At 45.6% G+C, this 27,196-nt stretch overlaps 1 protein-coding gene across 1 annotated transcript in view; it reads right to left on the reverse strand.

Annotated features, from left to right (window-relative positions):
* NGFR (nerve growth factor receptor) overlaps positions 1-27,196 on the reverse strand; it is a 145,592-nt gene that overhangs the window by 96,730 nt on the left and 21,666 nt on the right. The window contains exon 2 of the mRNA XM_069634385.1: positions 5,904-6,045. Coding sequence (XP_069490486.1) covers positions 5,904-6,045 — 142 coding nt within the window. The remainder of the gene's footprint in view (positions 1-5,903; positions 6,046-27,196) is intronic.

Consider the following 27,196-nt stretch of genomic DNA (forward strand, 5'->3'; position numbering starts at 1 on the left):
ACACCAGCAAGGCTATCAAGCCATCAGAAACAGAAAAAAGCCTTCTTTTTCAATCGTATTGCACAGGCCCTAAAAAACCCAGCTGAGGTATTCCACATCGGCAAAGGACTAAGGGACCCTATTGAAACCACAGAGGGTGATAGCAGCTCACAAGAGTACAAATGGGGCACATTCTTCTGAATAAAGTCAAAGTCGGTATTGTGGTCCATTAATGCGCCCCGGGCACGCTACACCAATGCACACACCAACAACCCTCGTTTCCTCTTTCAGAGAAGTCACTCCAGCTGACATCATTAAATCTGTTGTTGCTATGAAAGTGTAATCAGAACAAGTCCAGTCATGCTCACCATCAAATCAACCACCACTACCATAATTCCCTCTTTTCCAAAGCTAGCAAACAGCACTTTTAGACATGGCAGTATCCCCCTCAACCTGAACAAGACTAGAACAGTTGCCTCTCCTGAAGAAACCCTCTGACAACCCCATCATTCTCGCAAACTATTGTCCAATTGAAAGGCACTGTACTGTCCCCAGAGATGTTCAATGTCTACCTCAAACCGCCTCTGACCTTATCACCCCTTACACTATCTCCTTCCAGATGACACCCACATTGGGTGAAGCAGGAGCAGACTCTGAGCTCATCTCACTGTGCCTCACCCAAATTCAGGATTGGACGACCAAGAACAGCCTGTGCCTTAATGAGTCCAAGGTGGAGAGCATCCATATCAGCGGCCTAAGCCCCTCCCTTGTTTGTTTTATTTGGCCACACCACGTGCTTACCACCCATCCCTGTATTTCAGGGAAAAAACAATGACTTATCTTTGAAGGTCTCCTCACTTTCAGCCCCAGGTTCAAGAATTAACACGAAAATTGCACTTTCTTTTACAAATGCCTAAATGCACTATCCCCTTGCTGAATATGTTTCACAAACAAAGTGGAAGTGAGGAGAGCCTTGGTCCTATCAAGGCTTCACTAATGTGACAGTCCCTACTTCAGCCCACCCAAAGGCCACATCCACCCGATCCAACTCATCCTAAACAAGGCAGCTAGGCTGATCCAACGTCTGTGGCCCGGGGACCACGTCACTAGCGCCGGAGACGCTGTACTGGCTGCTAGTAGATGCGCGCATCTATTTCATATCCCTATATCTTGCTCATGGCGTGTATTGGGAGTCAGGTCTGAACTATGTGAAGCCCAAAATCATCATACACTGTCCAGACGGGCCACTGAGATCAGCAAATACGAAACCACTCTCTTCAAGGCCGTTCAAGAAAAGAAGTTTGGTGGCTGGACTTTAGTTATAGATGGAGGCAGACTAGCGAACAACCTGTTGCACACCCACAGGAGATGAAGAAGGCCACCAAGACCTCAGAAGGGGACTCAGAACCCCACCTTTTCAAGAGATCTTTCAGCTCGTATCACTGTCTCTGGCCATTCGGCCCCTAAAGCACTAACTTAAGGCAGAGCTGGAGCACTTTGAACTCTGGGCCTTGGCGACCCCTTATGTTCTTTTTTGCTTTACAAAAAGATCATTTTCCACTGGCTACATTTTTATTGATTTGCCTCATCAGGCAGAATACCGCCGATGCAAATAGCGTTACTGCTACTCGGCCCGGCGTTATTAGCGCTGGATCACAAGTAGCGGTACAGCAGTAAATTCCCATTCCCCATTGGGTCCACTGGATCCAATGGGGTTGGGGGCACTATTACCGCCAGCGGTAATTGCGCTGGTGGTAATAGCACCACCGAAAACGGGCTCAAAGCAGGATTTTTACCTCCAGCAAAAAGCTGGAGTTGAAACTCCACACTTTACGCCCAACTCATAATAGGGCCAGCCCTTAAATACGGCGGCAATTGCGTTACAATCGCATTTAAGGGCAAGCAGCCAACTTGTGATGAGGCCCATGTATTTACATGTATGTAGCCACACTGATAGACAATTATTGGTAGTTAAAGTTTGCACTCGTTGCAAACATGTTATCGAAGCCCTTGCTGATTCAAGGCGGAGTAATCGCACAGTGCTTCCAATTTAGTAAAACAATAAAAGCGTATTGTTCCACTTTGATACTGACATTTTTGCTGTGTGGCCTTAAACATGTATGAAATGGATTCCTTCCTCTCACTGATTCCGCATTTTATGAAACACTGCGGGGCAAGAGAGCAGCTAAAATGTGACACCGTCATGGACACATTAACACCACTGGCTCCATAACCGATATCCACAATGATTTGCTCGTGTGGTTCTGAACTGTCTCGAGGTGAACTTCCGGTGATGGCTACTGGGTGGTGCTGGTGGAATGTGTGACGTTGCTCAAATCGCTTTTTCCACACACATCACTTCATTTTTCCTGCAGGCCACTGATACCATTCCAGAAACAAAAAAAATGTATCAGCCATTTCTCATGAGGTTAACTCCAAAGGCATCGGCTTCAAACCCTGCTTGGAGTCGAATACCCTTCTCGAGTCTGTATGGCACTGTTTCTGGTGTCTCTTTCTGGAGCCGAAACCTATGCCTCATGCCAACCAGTGCATTTCACTACATTCCCAGCCTTGACCTTACTGCAGAGGTCTTCGGGGACCTTAAGAATGGTCATTTCCCATCATCTCTCGGCCTGCGTGACTACAGAGCTGGGCAAGATGAAGCTAAGGAGAATATCCCTCTATCACTTATCGCAAAGGACAAGACTTCTCGAAACAAAGATTCCTCATTTAACCCTAGGAAATGTTGCCATAGGGTGCAGACTCTGGACTCTGGATTCAGTCATCTCCCTCATCTGTAAATGTCCAAGAATTAATGACAGTATGAAAGAATTAGAAAGGGTCATTTAGTTCCTCATCTTGAATTTTCTTTCGATTGCATGAGTCTGTGATTATTGCCTACTTTTTGTCTATTGGCCATTGCATATCTTGAACGTTTTGCATTCCATCTTTTCAAAAAAAGCGTAACAGATTTTGAAAAAGAAACAAGAAATAATTTCCTGATGGGACTTTGCGGAGAGTAAACTCTCTGGCACTTTGTTTACTGACATAGTTTCTTGAAAGCATACAGGGACCTTTAGCCACCGCTGACTCCTCTGAGTGCTCTTCATAACAATAGGGCCCACTTTTATTGACATACTTTGTTCACTGTTTTTTGTTCATAGCAGGGCGGCTTCTTGTCCTGGTCAATCATTTTTCCTCTATATTCTAACCATTACAGTAGTCTTCCTGAGGGATGTTTTATGTTTGTTCATGAATTATACAGTTGATATGACCTATTTTCTCTTCATGAGGCTCTTTATTTCTTCTTTTTCTCCTTTTCTTGTCTCTTCTTTTTCTCTAATTTGCTTCCATACTGGTAAGTTTTGACTTGTTCACTTTTGGTTATTGAAGTTGTAAATTCATCTGTAATCCTTTATTGAATATTTGATCCCTTGTTGTCCTGCTTTATTTGTTTATGATATAAAATAAAAACTTGAAAACCATTTCCCCCCCAAGAAACCAACTGAAAGAAAACAACCTAAAACTAGCTTTTCATTCAGTCCAGAAGGGCCTTTACTCTACATTGAAATGCTCAGGTTTTGGATATCATCGTCGCACCCGAATGCTTTTGACATGATAGAACCTTACAAGGGCGTGTTTGTGACACTAGCTAGTAGAGAGGGCTAGCCAAACTCGAATACATTAAAACTAGAATACTTGACTTAACTAAATAAATAACGGTTCTGTCTGTGACCTTGTAACCAGTGAATGTGTATCACATAGCCAAAATAAAACACACAATGGTTCAGAAACACTATTGGATTGCAGTGCACCCAAATGTTTCTCTTTTTGGTCACAGAAATAAAATTAAGCTATTTATCGCACCTAAGCATTGATCAGCATATGTATGCAACACTGTAACAACGTCCTTCTGTCTCCGTCTTGTTGAGCGATGCACCCCACAAATGAGCTGTGACACCTACATGTATATATTACCTTCAGAGGTTCTATCCCTAATTTCATTTAGTGTTTACCTGTGGCACAAAAAAGTTGGAATATATTGAAAAATAGCCTCACTAGATGGGAAAATACCTCACGTTTCAGTTGAAAAGCATGCACCATGGAAGTGGAAATGGACTACAGTCCAAAGCCCGGATTGGCTCTTGAAGGAAAGGTGCACCACTGGTCCATTTCAAGCCCATCATATTGTCAACACTAATTGGATTGTGTCCCCTCAAGATGCTGGAATGTCTGTATTATCTATATTTAAAAAAGTCAAAATGTGTTTGATGGGTGTGTGCCTTCGCAAAGCTTTTGCATTTGGGAGGCAAAGGTGCAAGGGTGTATGAGACGCAAATGGACCTGAGAGGAGAAGGTGAAGGCAGTAGCATTCCAGAAGTTTCCAAATTGTTGCGGCATCAGGTAAAATTACTTTTCCAGGGGATTTTTGCGAGATGGTGCCATCGGTTACAGAACTGATACATAAAGTATATCCAAACATATAGACAAATTACAAAAATCACAAGTGGCTGTGTGAACAAGCCATCCTTGCTGCTAAAAATTATTCTGTCAATGAAATTAACAATCAGGTTGAGGATATGCTTCCGGGCACAGTTACCGAGTACAACTCAATCGATACGTGGTGGATGCCGACAAAGCCGTCAACTATCCAACAGAATTCCTGAACTCACTCGACCCCCTGACAATGCCACCACATCATCTTCGACTGAAAGTTGGGTCACCCATCATGCTGCTTTGCAATCTCGACCCACCTAGGCTGTGCAATGGCACAAGGTTGTGCATTCAAAAATTGCTGCCTAAAGTTGTTGAAGTGACAGCGTTCACCAGGAAGGGAAACAAAACCTATTCTTTATATACAAGCCTTACAATGAACATGTAATATTAAGCTTTAGGTGCATAGTTGTTGGCACCGTTGGAATCATGTCACCCACCATGCTGCTCAGGAACTTCCGTGTTGTTCTCACGTACAGTTAGACGTTTCAGAAGGAGTTTTAAAGAAGAACAATACATTGTGTTGTGTAATCTGTATAAGAAAACATTTTTAAAATAATGAATAATCAAAAAATGTAGTGAATTTTTCTTTTCACCTCTTATGGAGCCTTTCCGAAAAGCGTAAAGCACCTTAAGGTATTTCAAACAAATAGTACCCATAAGAAAATAAAATCTCGCACAACGCCGGGTACATCATCCAGTTTACTATAAAGCATATAAACTGCAGTTGTGATGGGTTGAGACCTCTGCCTTCTGTCCATGTTGGTTGAAACAGTAAAGTATACCAGGGGAAAATTGCAGATCTAAACAGTGTTACTTGGACGGGGCACTCTCTGACGCAACATGAAGGGCCATTCAAGTCCACAAACGCATTGAATGCCGGAGACCTTCCCCCACACTCTCTCCTCAAGCCCTGCATGTTCTTCCGCATTTGGAGAGTTGACTGATGAACTTATAAAGAAACTTGATTTAGTATATAACAACGGTTATGTTGTTCATTTGTTTGTTAAACATTTTTTTAAGGCACCAATGATTTTATACTATACTTCAGAGGATTTACATTTCATATTTTTCAGCCATCTTAACTTTGTGACGCCATTTTATGTCGTATATATGTGCACGGTTGGGCTTCCCTTCTTGGTTTAGAGGACAGATATTTTGCTTCCTACCATATTTTACTAGCCAAACAAAGAATGCCATCTCGGGACACATAGGAGGGAAAACTATGTTAGCTATTTGCCAACTTTTATGAAGCATTTAATTTTGGCAGATGGTGATATTGAGAAGTAAGAGAGAGGTGTGGATGCATTTGCCCCGGATTGCCCAATGTGCTGGTTTGGGGAAAGGGGTCAATCAGAGCTCGTGCGTCATTGTCCTGCAATCACCAACTTAGCCAGCAGACCTCATTGACAATGGAAAACGCTACTCACTGTCCAGGCAGGACTCGCAGACAGTTTGGTTCACTCCGCAGGCCTGGACCACGCCCTCTCCAGGAAAGCAGACTTTGCAGCATTCTCCACTGGCCGTGTACTGGTTGACAGCGCATGGCTCTTTGGCGCTCCACACCGACACCTGCCACAGAGAACAGACAGATCATTCAGTCGCTGCAGCGACATATGCAGATTGATGCAGCATTCACATGGTTCGCTGCGGTGCAGTAGAAAGAGGACAAGCTCCCTGAATGTTATCAGCAGCATGGCATCTCGGTGATCTTATTTCCCAGAGATTATCCAAGAAGCCTGGCTGGCGAGTGGTGGCAGAGGAAGACAATACACACATTGTCAAGTCCCCCCCCCCATCAAGGTCCCTTGGTATGTTCCATATGATACCTTATCATAGAAGCACTTAGAACTACAGCCAATCCACTATATTTAATGAACAATGGGACACCTCCATTGAAAGGGGGATCACAGCAGAGCATTAAAAATAACACATTCATTAGGGAAAAGAAGGATACAAGTTGATGATAGAAAGGCCCATCGAGCCTGTATACTGGCTGCACATGTAATGCATTACTGACGCACCCTGCACAGACTTTGGCTTTAAAAGTATTTTTCTGGGCTATCGTGCTCCTGTCAGTCGGATGATCTTTTTAAATGTAATTTGCACTTTGTGCCTCTACCAGCCCTGCTGATGTTCCATGTACATACACCCATTCTGGCAATGCATATTTTCCAATGATACGTATGTACATCCCTTCCTTGAGGTCCTATGGCTTTTGGGCGCATGTGTCCTGGCCTGGTAGAGGGGTTTCTTTGCAGACATTATGTGTGCGTCAGACATGTTGGAGACACGCAGTGCTTTAAGTGGGCTGGGGCCTGCCGGGTCTGGGCCCCGGCAGTGTCCAAAAAGTGAGGCTGAGCCGAGGCCCTGCCAGGGCCCCGGGTCCCACCACTTGACGGCAGGTCATGGACCCGCCACGGCCGCAGCCGCGACATGAGATGAGTCTGCCGCCATCAAGTCAGGCAGCTGTGACTGACAGAAGTGCAGGGCAGTCGCAGCTTTGCTCAAATTAGTTTGCGCAAAGCTGCAACTGGCTGGCACTTGTGTTAGTCACAGCTCAGGAAACGCACCGCACCATTAATACCCTTTTGTCTCCACTCCCTGTTGTGCCTTTTAGAATTCCGTTTCCACAGTGCACTGTAACAGGCACAACAGGAGTGTAGACAAAAGGGTGTTAAGGTTGGACCCATTAACCCCAGAACAGAGATATTAGCTGAAAGCCTATTTCATAACAGAGCAGACGTTAGGATGACGGAGAAAAACTACGAGACTGAAAGATGGCGTACACCGACCACAGCACCTACAGTCAAGCTGCAGTCCAACAAGGGTGAGTTGTGATGCAAATACTTATTGGAGGTTATAGAGAAATTAGGTTAGTGTTTGTCTAACTAGTTTGTTTTTCTGCACGTCCTTTGTCCATGTGTTTTTTTAAAAATCTATAACCTTGGGTTTTGCGCATCCGACGTGACAGGTGATTTACCTCCTTTTAATATGACCAGATCCTATTTGCTTTTTATGTAAGTTTACCTCAAAATCAATTTAATATGCTGGTCCCAACCTGCAGGAAAGCCCCCCACTGCAAGGATCTCTCCAGGGATGTATATGAAATAACACTCTCCCAAAGCCCGCAATTGTACATTGGATCGCTGTATAGTGCACATTAGCGTGTGTCCTGCACCAAAAATGGACTCTAGCCATCGATGAACGGTCCCTTATTGTTTGTGTGTGTGCGCGACATCAGTGTGTGGTTACTTTAACCTGAGAGATGGCATATCTTGCTGAACTCCCTCATTGCTAGTGGGTCCTTCCTAAATATTCATTGTTTCGTTGGATATATATATATATATATATATATATATATATATATATATATATATACACACACACCCACACACACACACACACATCTATATGCTGCAGATAAGAAACAGTGCAATTAAATGATTTGCCCAGAACCACACGTTTTGGTTGTACCAACAGTATTGCAGTATGTGCTTAGTTATGTAGAGGAGGCCACCCCTGTTCATTTTAACATGCTCTTCTTTAGGCCACGCCTTCACATATTAGGCCATGCCAATCAGGCAAGCCACACCGTCAAATGAGGGCCCCCCCTCAATTTCTTACCCCACTTAAAGCACTGGAGACACGGGTTGGCTAGCGACTAGCAATTGTGGCCCCTGTGTCAGTTGCCGAATTCACGCCTGATAAATACTGTTCTTTCCCAAAGGGAGTTGCTCTGGCAGGCAAAAGTTCCAGGAATCTCCACTGAGCACAGCGCCTACGCAAGGCAGAGTGTGATAAGAGAGGACCCTCACCCTGTACACCAGCAATGGGTGCCTGGTTTTTCACTTCCTGGGGAAGAGGATTTCTCTCAAACCAAAAGTGCTTCTGTACTAAGGACAGTGGCTACAGTCCCCACACATGGCTACATTCCCCACACAGCCACGCCTCTTCACTGCCTTTCTCTGATGTGTTTTGCACACTGCGTATGAAGCATCTTTTCGAGGGAGAGAAGTGATAACGAAAGAGGTTTTGAAAACGGGAAGTGTGTGCAGAGGGGCGAGAAGGTGAAGTGCCTGGAGGAAGCAATGGTGATCTTTTCTGTGCCTAAATGCTTTCCTATATTTTGCCATGGCGTTGGTGCCTTTTCAGCCTATGTTAGGCCATTGTTGTACCCTGCTAGGTTACATTATGCTAAGTTAGGCTTGTCACCCTATGCAAGCTCACGCTATGCTGTGGTGCGAACGCAGAGCCGTCAATAAGTGGTCTATTAGGTGTGCACTCCCTTGAGACTGACCAGTGACATCTCGCAGATAATCCAAATGCAGCACCACTCATTCATACATTGGGTGATGACAATGCGGCTGGACATGCATCCACTACCAAGTGGCATAGCCAATCACACGCCACATCAGAAATCACACAAATGGCAACCACAGCATTGTTCTGCTCATTTGTCATGCAGACTTCTACACACTATTTAAACTTTCTAGATTAGGCCTGAGGGCCGTATTGGGAGTTATTGGCCCTGGAGACCAATTTAAAGGCCATAGCACAGCAAGGGCGTTTAACAAGGCTTGTGGGCCCAAACTCCTGGCATGGCCAAGGGCAAAGTGTAAAATGCTTTTATAACCTGGCTAGCTCTTCTAATTATATGAATATATGAAATACAAGAATATGCAAGTGGCCACTACCAAAATCTGCTTGGGTGGTTGCAGGGATTTGGCGGGGTATTCTCTGCGCTGCTGGTAGCCTTGGAATGTAGCACTCACAACAGCCTGCAGGGTATACCTCTTCTTATAGCCTGCAGGTTTCCCAAAGAGAATATTATCTCAGCATTTCAAGGGTTATCATTAAGCTTTATAGATGTGGCCCGGGGACTATATCAGGAGTCCTGGGCTCTGAAAACCGAGTTATAGGCGCCAGCGCAGCAAGGGTGTTTAACAAGGTATACAGGCCCATGACTCCCGGTACTGCCACAGGGTGTGGTTTATAAAGATATTAGTGCACCCCTCATTGTTTAAATTAAAAAGAAAAATGCATAGTGTAGTAAAAAAAGAAGAAAATGAAGACCAAATTGAACATTTTCAGGCTGTTGTCCAGCAGGTGGAGATATTACTATTTTGTTAGTGCCTTGTTCCTGTCTTTAGATTGTAACCACTCTACAATGTTGTTTTTTCTAAAATATGCTAATCAGCACGCATGTTCTGAGGGAGCAGAAGGGGTGGGGCTTTCTAAACATCTGGGCCATATCTGCCATGTGCGGCCCAGAAAAGTAATGGAGTGGTGTGGTGGTTAGCGGTAGAGGCAGGGCCAGTTGCGGCCCAGCGCATACTGTGGCGGTGGGAAACAGGGGCCATTACCCAGAGGGTATGGAAGGGAGAAGGGGTTTGCGGGTTAGTATTTCTAGTACCCAGGATGCATTTGGCAAGTGCCACCCGGAGGAGGAGGAGGAGGAGGAAGAGCAATCAATGCTCAATTCCATTTATTATACACCGGTGGACCAGATAGATTGAAGACACTTGTGGTAGTGCCCCTTGGAATGGCCTTGCCCAAAGCCAATTTGAGCTACCGGCTAACCTTCCAACATCCCACCCTAATCAAACTACATCCCTCTACACCACCATAGCTCTGAAACACTTCATGCTAAAAACCTTTGCACACACGTTCAAAGCACATGATTATGCATGCATGCATGCATGAGCAAGACTGGGTCACAACACAAACTGACAATTGCTACAAATCATGCCCACCGCAGTTTACGCCTCTGGTGGGTCTTACTGGATGCTGTGCCTCCAAAAAGACCTAGCAGCGTACTCACACACAGGGCTCGGGCTCTGCTGATCTGCATGTATCATTAATATGGCAGCAACCTTGCACTTCTACCCCTACTCCAACTAACTTCCCACCCCAACTAACTTCAACCCAGCCCATCTGTTGCAGTTCCCTAAGGCCTTGAAAACTGAACAGGTCACGCTGACGAAACTCTACAGAACATGTGGGGAATTGTGTCTACTAATGATCGTATTCCTCTGCTAATTGCTGGTCTTTTTGACTGTATTTGTCACCCTTTGGTGCCTGCATGCCTCTGTCATATCCCCCTCTTACTGCTTTCCTCCACTATAGACATGTGCACATGCTTATGCTTCTCATAGGATGTGTAGTTAATCCCAACCCGTAGGTTTGATGAGTATCCCTGGGCTGAATTCAACCTCTTCCTGCTCTTCCGAAGCTGAAGGATTCCGGAATGGAGCATTGCTACTGAGAAGTATTGTAGTATGTAGACCATGCACAGGGCAATAGTGCACGTTACAAATCCCAGTAACAAAACATAACTGAACCATCCGCTAATGCTTCATTATTTTGGCTCACAGGTGGGGAATGGAAAGCCACCATTAGTTTTGGTTTCTGTGTGACACTTGATTGCCACATAGTGAGGCTACCACATTTTGGCTCACAAGGGCACTTTAGAACTAATATCTTTTGGTTATAAGTGGTACTTTGGCACCACCATCCCTTTTTTGTAAAGTGTGGCCATTTACTGCCTCCCTTATTTGTTAGAAGGAGCTTTAGAGCCACACAGAGAGCACAGGGTGCGCTTTAACACCACACTTAGTTTTGGCGCATCAGTAGCACTTTGACAGCACTAAAAGCTGTGGAAGGGCCTTTAGTACAAAATAGCTGGAGCCAGTGGCAGTGTTAATGATATATGGGACGTGATGGTCAACACAGAGTGGCAGTGCGAGTTGGAGAGTGCGCGTATGCTGTACTCCCCTCAAGTGTGTGCCTCCAGTGTGTCTGTGCTTTAGGGTGACCAGACGTCCCGAGTGTTTTTTTTTATTTTATAAACCCCGTCCGGGGTTTTGGTCATGATGCCTTTTTTTTGCCGGGACCCGATTTCGGAATCCCGAAATCGGGTCCCGGCGCACCTCTTCCTGCACGAATGGGGGCGTGAAATGAGAGGTTAGCACACCCCCTCCCCAACTCAAGCAACGGGCAAGCGACATAGAAGTAGGACTAAAGTTATATGTGCATTTACTTTAGTCCTACTTCTATTTCAATGGCCCATCCGGTTTTAAAAAATATATATATCTGGTCATCCTGCTGTCACTGGGACTTCTATAGGAGGCCTGTGTGACCAGCTGAGTTCAACTTAGCCAAGCCCGAACTGCTGGGCTTGTGAATGCTGTTTTTTCTAGTTTTCGTCGCCCATAGCCGAAGAGATTGCATGCTCCTTCGTGACACACAACAGGATAAGCCTGAAATGCCCTCTCCTGACCTCTGACTTAAGACCTCAGCTACCAGCTTGCACTGCTTCTCGGAATGCCTCTGCTGTAAACACATGGCGTTGCACTTGTCTGCTTTGACCCAAAACATTCTTCTGTACCGTTTAAAGCCCTCTAGGTATTTTTGTCATCTGCAAATATACGTCGCTTTTCTGCCAGCCTTACTGCATTGCCTCCAATCATTGGCGTAAAGTATTGAAAAGAGATGTACAAAGTCAATCATTGGCGTAAGGTATTGAAAAGAGATGTACAAACTAAAACAGAAAAAGGCGAACTAGAAAGTGAGAGTCTTGCGCAGCAGGAGAAAGGAGCAGAAACCTGAAGCGGTCCACCATGCCAAGGTCAGGCAATCTCCACAATGGAGAAGGCTTGCACTCCAAGCGTTATGAACCTGGAATGGTGGCCGGGACCTGTGCAAAAAGATCAGTGGGTGTGAGTTTCAGATTGGAAAAGAGTGGGCCGTCTCCTGACCTGAGGTCTCATGTGAAAACCAGCTAGAAGTTATGACCAAGGAAAGGAACGTATGACGCGGGAATGTGGCCTCAGGCAACGATAGATGCGCTGTGCATGGCTTACTCAGACCTGTACCCAGAAGAATGTAGTTCAAAGATTGACATGCTGACAAAGAAGTTGTTTGTGCTGCATGAAATCTAAGGGTTGGCTTTGGGAAGTTGTGTGCGATGAGGTGCGCAGTCTGGTGCTTACATGTTAAATAAATAGTAGGAGAAATCGAAGAAATATGAAATGATTTCTATGTTCAAGACGTAAAAGGCATCAGCACACCTACAAGTCAAAGCACTTTGATTTGACACTGTCCAGTCATACACCTATGAGCTCAGCCCTTTATTAAGTAGGGTCTCAGCGCAGCACTCCCTTGCAACATGGAACAATCCTTTTGATGAGCTGGTTTGGGGGACTTGTTGACAGTACCTATTCTAGTCAGAGCCAGCCCACTGGGTTCATTATCTCATATCTGTAAATGATCCGGATTGCAATCCACAAAGGCTTCACAGGTACAAGGGAACTTTCTGACGTGCCTAGAGCTTGTCTCTCAGGTCATATTGCGTTATTTGTGTGTTGTTGTTAATTTTCTTACACTTAGTAAGCTATTCCCTTTGTTGTGTACGAGAATCAAGTGGAGGCGAGACCCAACACGCTAAGGCAGCTGGTGTTATTCCCTTGAAGGACGGTCCTACCCAGTCTTTAACATGCTAGAATGATCCACCGGCATCGGTGAGTCTCACCCCTTGGCACTGTGTCTGGTCCCTGATGGCAGGCATTACTGTAGTGACCTTAGAACCAAAGGGCTTTCTTGGATTGGATCTGTACATTTATGGGGTGCAGTGCACACCAGAGTCTGGTGATGAGCAATTGGCCTAAGCTTTGCATAGCTTGACCGCATGAAGGTACCGTATTATGCAGAGGGCAGATGCTTGCGAGTTATTGGCCATGGCTCAGAGCAGGAACTGCATGTCCAGGCATCAGTGCTTGCATAGCTACCCTGACGCAGAGGATATGCCGAGACAGGTCGGACAGTATGGAGGCACCGTATTACACTGCGGGCAGACGCGTGTGAGTTATTGGCCATGGTTCAGAGCAGGAACTGCATGTCCAGGCATCAGTGCTTGCATAGCTACCCTAATGGAGAGGATATGCCTAGACATGGGGGAAAGCATGGAGGCACCGTATTACACTGCGAGCTGACATGTGTGAGTTATCGGCCATGGTTCAGAGCAGGAACTGCATGTCCAGGCATCAGTGCTTGCATGGCTACCCTAATGGAGAGGATATGCCGAGACAGGGGGGAAAGCATGGAGGCACCGTATTACACTGCAGGCTGACACGTGTGAGTTATCGGCCATGGTTCAGAGCAGGAACTGCATGTCCAGGCATCAGTGCTTGCATAGCTACCCTAATGGAGAGGATATGCCGAGACAGGGGGGAAATAAGAAGCGGATGCGCACCTTGGTCAGTGCATTTCAGTCTCTTGAGCTGATCATACCCCCACTTGTAGCTCCCTTTCTTACCTTATTCCTTGCACCCTTTTTCCACGCCTGCCTCATCGCCATTTCTGGATCTTTTTTGAGTGAGTATTTGCTACGCATCCCCAACTACCCACGTCCAATACCTTCCCTTCTTTTTCACATCTCCACCAGCCCGTATTGCTCCCAGCCTGACTGGGGGGAGAAGGCTACATGCAAGCCAGGGCTGTACTGGGAACTAAATGAGGCCATGGAAATAATTACTGGGGACCAAAAGAGGCACTGGAAATAAAGTTCAAAGTGGCCCTTTATGACACATTTTCAGCAAGCCCAATGCTTTTCCTGTGAGAAAACCTGGAAATACCACAGAAAAGAGGCCCAGGGTGCAGAGGCCCACCAGGAAATCTCCAGGGTTCTCTAAAGGCCAGTCCACCCCTGATGCAAGCAAGGCCTAAGGATTCGTGAAGAGGAGGATACAGACAAGGACATGGAAGAGGTAGACATCAGCAGCACCACAAAAGGTGCTCAGCTCGACACCCTCAAATGATCACCATTTAAACCGGAACCATATCTCTGTATTTATTCGTTCTCTGTTGTTTCATCAATTCCACTTACCTTGTTGACCTTTACTTTGACTCTTGTTGGTTGTATGATTAGAATAGATTTGTGTCTGTGTGTGGCAAGGGGAAGAGGGGAGTATGGGAGCTCCCACCCATTAAAAGGAAATAAACTCTTGGTACTACCAACAAGAGTCGAGCTGAACGCCGCTCTGATCAAACCACATCGAACTGTATTTATTTGAAGAACAGGGATGTCAGTTTTGATCAGAAATGACTAACAATAACACATTTACAGATGGTGGAGGCATTGACCTGAAGAGTGTCTGCACAGTGGGAGATAGATGAGAATTAGTGGTGAGCTACTTTATAGGGGTGTAAACAAAGTGGGACATAAACCAGGGATGAAACAAAAGATACGATTGAAATATAAGAAACTGGCGATTTACAAAGGTAACATAAACCTAGTGGGGGAAGTGCTTCAGACTAAAGAGGAATAATGTAGAAATGTACAAAATGACATTATTATATTATTAAGCAGCACTGAATGGAGTGCCAGGGTCTGGTAAGGAAATGGGGAGAACAGTGGGGGGGCTCCCTGTTTGGGAAGTAAGTGACGTTGAAGCAAAGCTTTGAAGAGATCCACAGTAAGGCTGGCTTTGATTGTGAAGGTAAGCGGGTTTCAATGGTGCCGGTGGAGTAGGAAAAAAAGAGTAGAAGTGATAAGAGGACTATGGGGGCATGGGACAGTGAGAAAGAAGGGCAGAGGGAACAAGGTGGTGATTAGACATTTGCAGTCAGACAGGTATTGAGGAGCAGGATCATTGATAATTTACAAGCCTAGGAGAAGTAACTTGAGTGGTTATGCGCAGAGAGCTCACCCGCATGGTGTTAGTAGACAGAAGTAGGGGAGAATCTGGGTAGGTTGTACAGAGCGCGGTTAGCAAGGTTAAGGACATTGTCCTGGGGATGGAAAGAGTAGAGAGCAAGGCCAATACATTGAGGCAGCAGTTCAGAAGAAGCCTGGGGTGACATGCCCCAAATAAAAGACATTACCAGCCCTCATTTATGGAGTCCTACCATAGCTTTGATGATATCCCCAGAGATCGAGCCATTTTCGTTGTTCAGACCACTGACACCGCAGGGGTAGGAGCGTTGGCAAATGTCCGAACTCTTCCAAACTTCCTGCTCTGATTCCATTTGGGAGTGGCAAGCTTCACAGTCCTCCACATCTAGCGAGTAGACTCTGCAACCACAAAGCACTGAGACCCCACCGGGTCCCCCCATCTACCCAGAGGCGTAGACAGGGTAGGGCCTGAGCGGGCAAGGCCCACCCAAAATCTATAAATGCCTACTCAGCAACACTGTGCAGGCATTTACAGATGTTAATGTCACTCTGGTGGTCCCAACTGCATTAGATTCAGGCCTCACTTGTTAGACAATCCTGGCTACGTCTCGCTCTCCCCTGCAGCCAGGGTTTGACACTTGCCTGTATTCCATCCTCTGGAGGACCCTTGAACTGCCGCACCTGCAAAGCCTCCCACCCCCAGCAGTCAGTACTCTCCTGGCAGTCGCTAGGCTAGGGCTGGAGCATTGACTGGGGTCTGGGACCCTTCTTACCGGCTGCGCGCTACCCAGCATGCAGAGGGGACGCATTGCAGGGCCACTAAAACAGTAACTTTTCCATTACAAAAGTGGGAGGCGGTTGATGTATTGGACCTACCCCAGGAGGGCAATCCAGAATCTAGCTGCACCCACCTGGAAAGAGTGCATTGTTGCTCGTTCACGCCTGCAGCATGGACCGGCAGCACCTATTTTGCAAATGCACATAACGTGTGCAAGAGCTCAGTTTGTCATGACAACAGTGGGACACTGGTCTATGTAAGACTTTATGGTACAGATCAAGGTTTAGTTGACACAGTGAGCCAGTCTGTTCAGTGGTATGGTCTAAACGCCAGTATTAGTGGCCACTTGTACTACACGACACCATGACATAACAGGCATATTCACAGAGGGCACCTTAGCCCCAGTGTGGCATATTGACACTGATATTTACACCATTCATTTTCTAGACCTCGGAAGGATGAAAGGCTAAGTAGACCTGCTGCGATTCGAACCCGAAACTGTGAAGTCAAGCACATAACCCTGTAGTGGATGCATTAGTCCACTGAGCCACAGACTCAGCTTACAGTGGAGTGGAGCGCAGATTGTAAATCTTCTAGAGTATCCCCCTGGCAATTGTGGCACAGAAAACCTCTGATTTGTGGCACTAGCATTAATTGGTGGCCTTTACCACGGTATTGTACTTTTTTACCGACTATAAATGGTTGTAATGACCAAAAGTTCTAAAAATGCTACCACCAATGGTTCGAACACCAAAAGTTCGAACCTCTGGTGGTTGCATTGCAGGTAAGTAAAAAAAAAAAAAAAAGAGTGCGGGGGCTGCGGGGATGTCCCCCGCAACAACCCGCTCACAATAATGTGTGGTATAGTGAGCGCAGTGTTGCGGGGGATACCCCGCAGCACACCCCCAAAAAGAAAAAGCAAAAACAAACAAAACAGGGGCTGCGGCAGTGTACGCCGCAACACCCCGCTCTCTATACTTCAGAGTATAGTGAGCGGGGGAAACCCCTGCAGCCCCTGTAGTATGTACATGTGTTTGCATGAGAAAGGTGCAAACCTTTGGTAGTTCACACCTTTCTCATGCGAACGTTCCGACCGCGGCAAAATCAGCCACGGTCGGCTCACCTAGATCCTTTACCACAGCACCAACCTGCTGGTTCATGCACAGATTAGACGCAGGAGACACCCCCAAACTCTTTTGGGGCGTTAGTGTTGTAATAAGGGTATTCCCCATCAGGCTGTAGCCAACTGACCACATTTTGTGGTAAGACATTTCACTGCATTTTACCATGGAAGGTTTGGGAGTGTCGAGAGTTGGGGTGGTAAAAAAGGGGCTAGGGGAAAAAGTACTGGGTTGGGGGAAAGGAGGGGGAAATGAAGGGTATGCTGGGCTAGCCCCCCCTTAAAAAACGCAGCAAAATGCGGTTTAATGTCCCACACTGCCAGATGAAGGTGAGCAGTATTAAGAGGGCCAGAGATGCGGATGTGGTCATGTAGTGGTTTCATTTTGGACTGGTGATCGTTGCTGGAGAGTAGCATTATCTCAGTGAAAGCTTGATTTAGGCTGAGACAGCTCTTCCACATTAACAAATATGGTTGCCGTTTCCCCAGGACTTCCCTTTAAAGACCATCTGAGTATCATTAGCACAGTTGTGGAACAGGCTCCTCCCTGTCAGGGCTTCCACATGAATGTTAAATGAATGTTAAATAAAGAGGAGCCAATATGATAGGTTATTTATAACGCGCTTAATACCCAGAGGTTTCTAAACGCGGACCCGGGAATCGAACCTGTGTTGCTCCCTGTTGCCTTGCTTCCAAGGTGAGCAGTTGCCCAACAAGCTTTGGGGATCTCCACAATCTGCACTGGCCACTGTCAATGAAATGGAATGCAGTTTCCCTTTGGGTGGTCTGTCATTGAGGAAGCAATGAATCCCTTTCAGGACCTCCTTCAACGCCACTTTGACCACCCCCCCTCAAATAGCTAAGCAAGATGGAGTGGTTAAGGTGTCAAAAGTGGGCAACAAATCCTAGAGGATTAGGAGGCAACCTCTACCAGTGTCCGGCACTTCTAATAGGTCATCTTTGACATCAAGCAGGGATGTCTCTATAACTCTAGTCTATATGGTCTAAACCACTCTGATGAATCAACCTCCGGGCACCAGTGGCCCAGGGATGAATATCGGTTCCTAAACCTTCAATCAGCCCCACACCTCTGGTACACCAGAAGGGATCTGAACAGACTGGGAACACAAGAACCTTATAAACCTCCTTGTACAATTTTGGTAACATGGACGGAACGGCAGGCTTATCCCTGAAAGGTCATGGACCATTGGTTAGTTGCAACACAGTGAGAATACAATTATTATCCAATGATAAAGTGGACTGTCCAGTCAAGGTTGTATAAAAATATCTACTTTATTATTGTCACAACAGACAGTTCTACCAAAATTCAACCCACACAGTAAGGGAACAGACAGTTTCAAAGAAGGACAAGGTAGGCACTCTGTGTGCTAACAGGAGGGTAGTCCGTATAGTAATTAATCGTAATAGTTAAAGGATACTTGGTTTCAACACAACAGTAGCAATGGGTCATAAAATGTCACTAGGGGCCTTCGGAGAAGGACCAGGGGGACAGAACCACAATGTACCTTGTGCTGTAGGAGTACTTGGTCAAGTCGGGTTCAGGGCGCTTTGCAGTTTTTCTGACCGAGTACAAGACCGAAGACATCTGCAGGTATCAGGCGGCAGGCAGCTCTGCGAACGAAGCTGGACGGATGACTGCAGGCTGGCCTACACAGCGGCTCTGGGTCAGGAATCATTGTCTCAGTGCTGGTCGCCGGTTCTGAAATACTGCTCAAGGCGTCTCGGATAGCTTTAGTGACTGTGGCGTAACAACAGTCAGAGGTGCAGTCGGTTGTTGCTCGAGTTGCTCGACTGGCACGAAAATGTCCTTTAAGGCAGACATCGGTAGATGCTTGTTAATTCACTCCTCTTAGCTTCTTCACTGGGAACATGTCATCCTTTAAGGTGGGTGGCCCAAACCTGAGGAGAGTGCAACAGGCAGCGTCCTTGTCCTTGGTTTGGTTCAGAGAATCTCTGGCACTTCACACCTAGGAAGCTTGCTCCAGAGCCTAGAAGGGCATGCTGTGCTGCTGGCTGGGTACCGGTACTGGAGCTGCTAGATGGTCCACTGGATTCAGTATCTCCCTCTGTTCCCTGGGAGATGTTTAGGGGAGGGATCTTGCTTCCCTCTTGGAGGTCCTGGCCTTCCTTCACTGGCAGAAGATGTATAGCAGACTGTACCTTCAGCCAGGGTCCAATCATAAGTTCTTCTTTCTGCTTCTGGTGAAGCCTCCAGAAGATTTGCCAAAAGAGGGGTTCAGTCCTCTTTTAAAGCCAAATGGGCTACAAGGATTGGTGTAGGCCAAGCCTACCTTACTAAACCAATCCTGGGACCCCACCAACATTCTCCTGCATTTTTGAGGTCATAAGCAGAGTGATTTGCAACAGAAAAGGTAGAGAGGTGAAAACATGTAATACTAAGTCCCAGCCATCTTCCTGTCTGTTCTTGATCAAAGGGTCCCTCTGGTTAATGGAGCTCTCTGTGGTTCATGATTAAAGCAATAGGTCTCCCTTGAAGCTGCAGCGAGACCAGATTTTCTGGCTCTGCCAAACCACATACTTGTATCTTTTGAATGTGGTCCCCCTCCGGGTATGAATACTGTAGTAAAGATGCAGTCCCAGACATGGCATTTCACTGTCAATCGACACTGAGGGCGGGAGCTGGCATCAGGTTGACACAGTGCATATGAAAGGGTGTTGGGGTTTACTATCTTCTTTATTAGCCTCTGCAGCCAGGCCCAATGTTGGCCTGTTTGAATTAAACTCTGATTAGTATGCAGATGCTGCCACCAGCTACAGCCTCAACAAAATTACAGGGTGTATCCATGGAGCCTTTGTTAGTTAATCAGGCTGGCCATTGCAGGAGAAGGTTTTCTCTAACCCTTCCCGAGATGCATCATGCACTCCACCTGTCAGATCCCAACTAAATATGACAGGGGGTACTGCGCTTGTTGGCTATGTCCACCCAGAGTACACAGGTCTATGCATATGTTGTGTGGTGAGCATATGAAAACGTGAGTGGATCAGCCCTATCCCCTCCAGGCTCCACATGTGAACCACCACCCAACTGAGGGTCTGGTTTATCATCAAGGCAAAGGTACCGGCTAAGGCCATCTGTATTTCCATGCTGGTAGTCTGGCTCGTGCTGGATGTCCATATCTAAAACCTGTAGGGATATGGCCTAACGCAAAAGCTTAGGGTTCTCCCCTTGCATGGCCATTAACCATCGAGGAGGCTGGTGGCCTGCCTGGATCGTAAATTGTGAACCAAAGATGTAGGTTCATTATGGCCCACATGTTAACTTAAGCCTCTTTTTCAATGACAGACCAGTTCCTTTCCCCTTTTGTCAATCGCCTGCTGATGTAGGCAACAGGTAACTCTACACTTTGAGAATTCAGCTGAGCTAACAATGCTCCAATCCCAAAATCACAGGCGTCTGTCTAGATAATGAACTCCTGACCATAGTCTGCACTTTCAGAACTGGGGCCCTGCACAATCCATCCATTAAATCTTGAAAGGAGGTTTGACAGGCGGGGGTCCACGGTACCTTCTTTGGCATTTTCTTGGAAGTTACATCATTCAGGGGCAAGGCAATGGTCTGATACCCATTGATGAATGACCTGTAGCAACAGGTGAGACCTACAAAGGCTATAACCAGCGTCTTTGTGGTGGGGATGTCCCATTCCTAAACAGCCTCTACCATCGTTTTGAGAGGTTGTTTCTTACCTTCATCGACCAGGTGGCCTAAGCAAATAATTGTGCCCTGGAACTTCGTGTCCTTCATAGTCAGAACTGCATTCTGCAAAGTTTTACAGACCAGACAAACCTGGTTAACCATCCGCTGAAAAGTGGCAGGGGCTTTCTTCAAACTGAAGGGCATCACAGTGAACTGATAATGTCTTTCTGGGGTTGAGAATGCTGACCTCTCTCTCACTCCATCTGACAAGCCAACCTGCCATTACCCTACTGTGTGGTCAAAGGTACTCATGTACTTGGCAGCACCTTGTCAATAAGCTCATCTGCCCAAGGAATGGGGTGAGCATCTGTCGTCATGACAGAATTGAGCTTCCCATAGTCCACACAAAAGTGAACTACAGTCTTCCCACCAGTGGTGTTTTTAGGGACTAGTACCACAGGGCTAGCCCATGGGCTGTGGGATGGCTCTATCACTCCTAGGGACATCTTGGAAACTTCCTCCTTGATGGTGTTCCTGACCTCATCGGACATCTGGGGAATCCTATTCTTCGGTGGCTTGCTATCTTCAGTGTCCACATCATGGATGTACCAATCTGCAAGACCTGGAGTCAGTAAAAACAAACTGGCAAACTGTCCCAGTGAACAACAACAACAGTCTGTCAGTTGCTGTTATGACAGGTGTGTTTCAAGGTTGATACCTTCAACTGACCCATCTGGGGCTTCAGCGTACAGGAGGTCTGTGATGGAATAGCTCTCCTCCTCGGTATCTCTGTCAGTCACAAATCCTATGACTAAGTCATCCCAACTATAATGGAGTTTTAGCCAGTTGACGTGAAAGACCCTGCACATCTGTTCGGGTCCTTTCACATCAATGAGATAGTACACGTTACTGACTTTTTTCAGCACACAGGGCCTCATGAGGAGTTGGGCTGTATCCCTTAAATGCAGCGTTAACAGTATTACTACCGCATTTAACGGCTGGCCCCATCACAAGTTGGGCGCTGAATGGTCTTTTTTATCTCCAGCTTTTTTCTGGAGGTGAAAAAAAAAAAGAAATAAATAAATAAATAAATTCGCATTTAGCGGCCTGTTTTCGACAGTATTACCACCGGATGTATTGTATTATACAATATTGTTTAAGGGACGTAGATCTTGACTAAATCTCCATGACCCACCCTCCCCATCGTTGATTTCTTTACTGGTTACACAGCCTTGTTACATGGGGAATCTGATGGTATCAAAGCGGAAATTATTTCAAATATACCTTAATATACTTCTCTGGACATGGGGTAACATTTTGTTTGTGGTAAAATTGCTCCTGGATTAAACTTAATTTTAACTTCTCCTGCTCCGCTCAATAGACCCACGTCATATGGACTGTTGGTTCATAAAATACTTGTCACGCTGTCTAGATCTGTCTGGAAGAATTATGGTTTCTTTCTTACCAATGCCATTCTGTGTGGTATTTCCCTATTCTCCACTTTCATCCAATAGCTGAGACTTATAAAGAATACTAATTCATCGTTGGAATTCTCATCTCTAAACAACTCCTCATCTGTTAATCTATACCCCTCTTCAATAGCTATTGCTGTTCTCCATGCTCTTCCTTCGCCATCTGTCCCATGAATAATCACCCTTTCCTCTCTCACTATCACTTCCTCCAATTCTATGGGAATAACCTCTCCTTACTCGTCATCCATAGGGAATTCTGGCCTAAGCAAAAATGTGTCAGGTATTCTCAGTAATTTATCTATCAATCCAGGAAGCCATGTCAACAAAATATTTACTCCATACAAAAATACTTCTGGATCTTAAGGCACACCTCAGAATGCTTTTTGGCCTGTACATGCAAATATAAATTCTCTTACATTCATGTAATGTATCCATGGAGCGGGACATATTATCCCTTTGTCAGTAAAGGATATTGTCATATTAAGTTTTGTCACCAAGTCACGTCCTAATATATTAACTGGTGTCTGTTGAGAATACAATAGTGGCATAGACACTTCATGTTCTCCTATTGAAATTCATCAGTAAATGGAACGAAATTGAACCAAACTCATAGCCCCAGAGAATCCCTGTGCATTCATGGTGATGCCAGACATTGGATACTTTCCCTAGTCGAAATGAAAATGTCTTGCCTCTGATTGTTACCTTGTCCATTGGTTCCGCTTGGGGGTCTGGTGTCACAGATAGTACGGAACACATCAAGTCACTCTGTGGGGTTTCCTATGGTGGATAAAAATTCATCCCTGTACCTGTAAAAGGATTCACTCAGACTACTGTCACACTCCCTATCCTGGATGTAGGTATTCGTGGAGATCCTGGATTTGCCTTCCAATGTGGCATTGGTGCCTGTTGCATTGTAGTGTACTGTTGTGTCTGTACTTCAGTTCACATAGGCGATAGCTGTGGTTGCCTTTGTGGCGACTGTGGTTGCCACAGAATCTGCTGCATTTGCTGTATTCGGGGTGCATTTGTCTGATACTGCATGTGATCTTGGGCATAATATTCCAGTGGTTGTGTATTATATGGTGGGAAATAACCAATCCCCCCCTCTTGGAGTTTGACAGTTCTGCTGCATGCCCCCTCTACTTCTACACGTTCGGGCAATATGCCCTGCTCTTCCACAATTCCAGCACTGATGTGGCTGTCCTCCATTAAATCCTGCCCCTCCTTGAGGGTTTTAAAATCCACCTCCTCATCCTCTAGGTCCATTCCCTCTACCATGTGGCCAAAAATGTTACCCGCTCTGATCTACGCTGTACCCTACATTGACTGGCTATGTAGGCATTAACTCTTGTGTAACCACTCCTTCGCCGCTAATCAGTACTTCTTCTATAGCAAATTTCTACAACTTCTCCTGAACTAACTCGTTTTTCTTATTGTTCTCTTTTAACAATCGACAATGATGTAGGATATTCAACTGTATTTCTGTCCATGACTCTGCTTCCATCCCTACCTGTTTTTTTCATGTGCGTTGCACTGACATAAGATATGCTAAAATAACACTACAGTTTTATCCCACGGTTCCCTCGTCTCAAGACACCAACATTCTTGACTCTCCTGTATATTCTCTCGCATTTTTCTGTGTCATAATTATGCCCATGTCTGACGTATCAGGATATTGTACTCTAAGTGCCCTCCATTTGTCTGCTCTATAATTATTAAATGGCACTCCATCATGTGTCGTATTTTGGGTTGTCACAGTCGCATATCCCGCTCATCTCCAAATGTCATCAGCTCTCTCCCCTAGCATAGCTGCTAGTAGGCTTTTTATGTCACCCACTGCTAATGTAATTACTGCTCTCATTCTTTCTAGCTCATGAATCCATTTACCCACTCCTGAACTCAAACTGGGTAGTTTACACTTTAAATCATCTTAATGCATCTGCGGCCACAGTATATATTGTGGTTTTCCTCTGTTTTTCGCTAATAACGGAATTGTGTAAATCCTGTTCTACTATCGTATCCACTCATGCTTCTTGTCTTCCAGGTGGGGCTGGTTTTGCCCTGCTCGTTTTTGTCATGCAATTACCTCAATCTACTTAGATAAGGCGGGAACATACCCCCTATCCCATGCAACCGTCCTTGCGAGATATTATGTAGGTTCTGGGGTTTTTCCTTCTGTTTCTCCTAAATCTGACCACTTTACCCCTCTTTCTATGTTTGGGTCTGTTGAAAAGCCATATGCACCCTGTCTGTCACGGCCCTCGCCCAAAACCCCCTCTGGCAAACCCATTGGCCAGGTGGAGTCAGGACTCAGGCCTCTAGAGCTTGGCATCCTCTTCTAAAGCCCTCATGGGGCCAGTCCTGGCGCCTATGGTACCAGGCTCATACTCCATGAAAAACAATGTGCTTGGGAACTACTTTATTGTATTGTCAGCCAACATGGAGGCATCCACATAGCTTGGTTCATAAGAACCAAGCTATGCAGTCTAGTGTTTTGGGTGTGGTAGCCTAGGGACTACTTTACCTGGACTATTTTGTTGGGGCTATTTAAACCACACCCGAGCAAGACAACACGCTTTGCGTTACTTTGCAGCTTGGAACGTGACGCTCACCATGTCCAGCTATTCCCTCGAACCTCAGAGAAGCAGAACCTGCAAGGAAACAAAAGGAACATCATTAGCAGCAGCATCTTACCTGCAGTCTTCATCTTTAAACACTCGCAGCTACTAAGAACAGCTTCATCGAATCTGCACGCCTCCCGGATAGAACGACCTGAAAGAGGAAGATAGAGGCAACATTAAAGAAAGCAGTAGAGACATTTACAAATTATGAACTGCTCAAAAGGCTTACCTGGCTGGTCACCTCTCAGCTGGCACCACTCCGGATATTCCACTCACGCTGAAGAACACTGCGACCTAAAAGGAAGGAAAACACAGGTTAGCAAAGCCAAGACTTCGCAGCGCTGCGCATAGCGCTTACTTACTGCATCATAGCGCTCTTAATGCGCCATCATTTACCAGCGGGGCTCAACCAAGCCAGTTCGCCACGCTGAAGCTCTGCATACCTAAGGGAGAAAAAAGAGACATTTTAAACAAAGAAAGGCATGAAGGATAGCAACAAAAGACCTACCTGAACAATATCAAACGGGCCGGTGTCAGTGAAGTAACTGGACCGCACTCGCCCATGAAAGACAACGCGCCCCTGCAAAGAAGGCAGGACGGAGAGCACGCCTAATTCTACCACAAGGTGAGGAGAGGGCGCCAGAGGGACTGAAATCATACGGGGTGGAGGGAGGATACTTCCCCCAGTCAGTCAGTCTTGAACACAGTCCTCCTGTATTTTCAGGCAGAACCTTCCCCGCAGACTACATCAGGGCAAAGCTGAGAAGCATACCAGCGAGTAACCCGGCTGGGTGGCGTCCCTGTGGATACCAGGTGAGCGTAACACTGTCCTCGTGCTCTCATTTTCTTCCCTTTCTTCTTCTGACATCATTATACCCCAACTGGTATGGCTGTTATATCTTTCCTCGTCATCAAGATCTAGTCTGCATAGGGACAGCATTCTATGCTTGTTCACCATTACGTCATCTGATCTGTCTCTTATTTCTCTCAGTGGAGATTCTTCAATGCTCCATCTGACCTTGTAACCATCTTTATCCCTCATCTGCCTATATAGTTCTCCAATCATTTTCCCTATGCCTTCAGCCTCATGCTCATCAGCCCATGTTGGTACTCTAGGTAGAGGCGGGTCTTCTTTCTCGCTCTGATACATTTTCTATAGCTCAAAAATAGCTGACCTATTTTTTAACTTTTTCCCTGTATACACAGCATGTTGTCATGTGTTGTAATACTGTTCTCGATAGGGAACCCCTTTGAGGACACGGCATGAACATTTTGTCAGCTGTGGCTTTTTTTCCATTCAGCATGATATTTCCTAATCTTGGGTGTATACCTTGGTAATGTTTTACATAAGTGTAGAAGGGGAGTGTCCCACATAATGACAAGTCATTTTTAACTGTTAATAATTAATTAATCTTTTATTCTGCTACTACTTTAATCAATTAGTATCAATGTTAGTCTTTCCTTCTTTCACAATACTTCATATATCACAACAATCAATTCAGGCAAGCACCATCAATCACCGCCCATTCCTCAAAAACCATTTCTTCAAACAATTTCCAAGCCTACACAATAAAACACTCTTTGCTTCTTTGTTACAGTTCTATCGATTCTCACTATCCTATTATTTTATTATTGACAATCTACGAATCTTATCTTGCTATATTTTTTCTTAACCATTACCTTCCTATGATTGGCACCAATCACTTGTTTTAGGGTCTGATGAGCAGTCAAATTATGACTATTGTTCTATATTTCCAGTTTAAACCTAAATTATCACAACTTATAAAAGACGTGTCTTTTTCAAACGAATCAACTTCTTACACTAACATGTTCATAACCCCAAACAGATGTACACAACAAATTCAACTATCGTCTTTCTTACGTTCCCTAGTAAAAGTATCTCATCTCCATTTTTCCCCATTTTGGAGTGTGAAATGCATCCTTCATATTGGCCTTGTCTCAGGAATCCCTTACTTAATACTGCAACTTGGAGTGTGGTGCGTTCCCTTCTATCTCCTTGAAAATAGGTATTCGAGGTATCTCTTCTTAAATCAATCCTGTTATGTTTTCCTCACTATATATTTACACATGCAACACAATCCCACCCCTTTCATTTGCCACTATGCACTACTTGCGTCCGTTGCTCAGTTTGAGCCCTTCGGTATCTACTCTTCCTCAATTGACACTTTATCCTTCAGTCCCCAGGGCACCTGTGGGAACCGGACAGAATTTTCTTCAAAGAGGCACCTTCTGGTGGTCTCAATTTACATGTGATTCTTCTATTTTCCACAGGAAACTCCACGATCTTCCGGCTGATTGTGGAAGTCGTAAAAAAAATCAGAGAGTTTGGATCTGAACCATCTGCACCGCTACCAAATGTG

Source organism: Ambystoma mexicanum, chromosome 13 (assembly GCF_040938575.1).
Source record: "Ambystoma mexicanum isolate Mex_15411 chromosome 13, UKY_AmexF1_1, whole genome shotgun sequence".
In the NCBI taxonomy this organism is placed as follows: Eukaryota; Metazoa; Chordata; class Amphibia; order Caudata; family Ambystomatidae; genus Ambystoma; species Ambystoma mexicanum.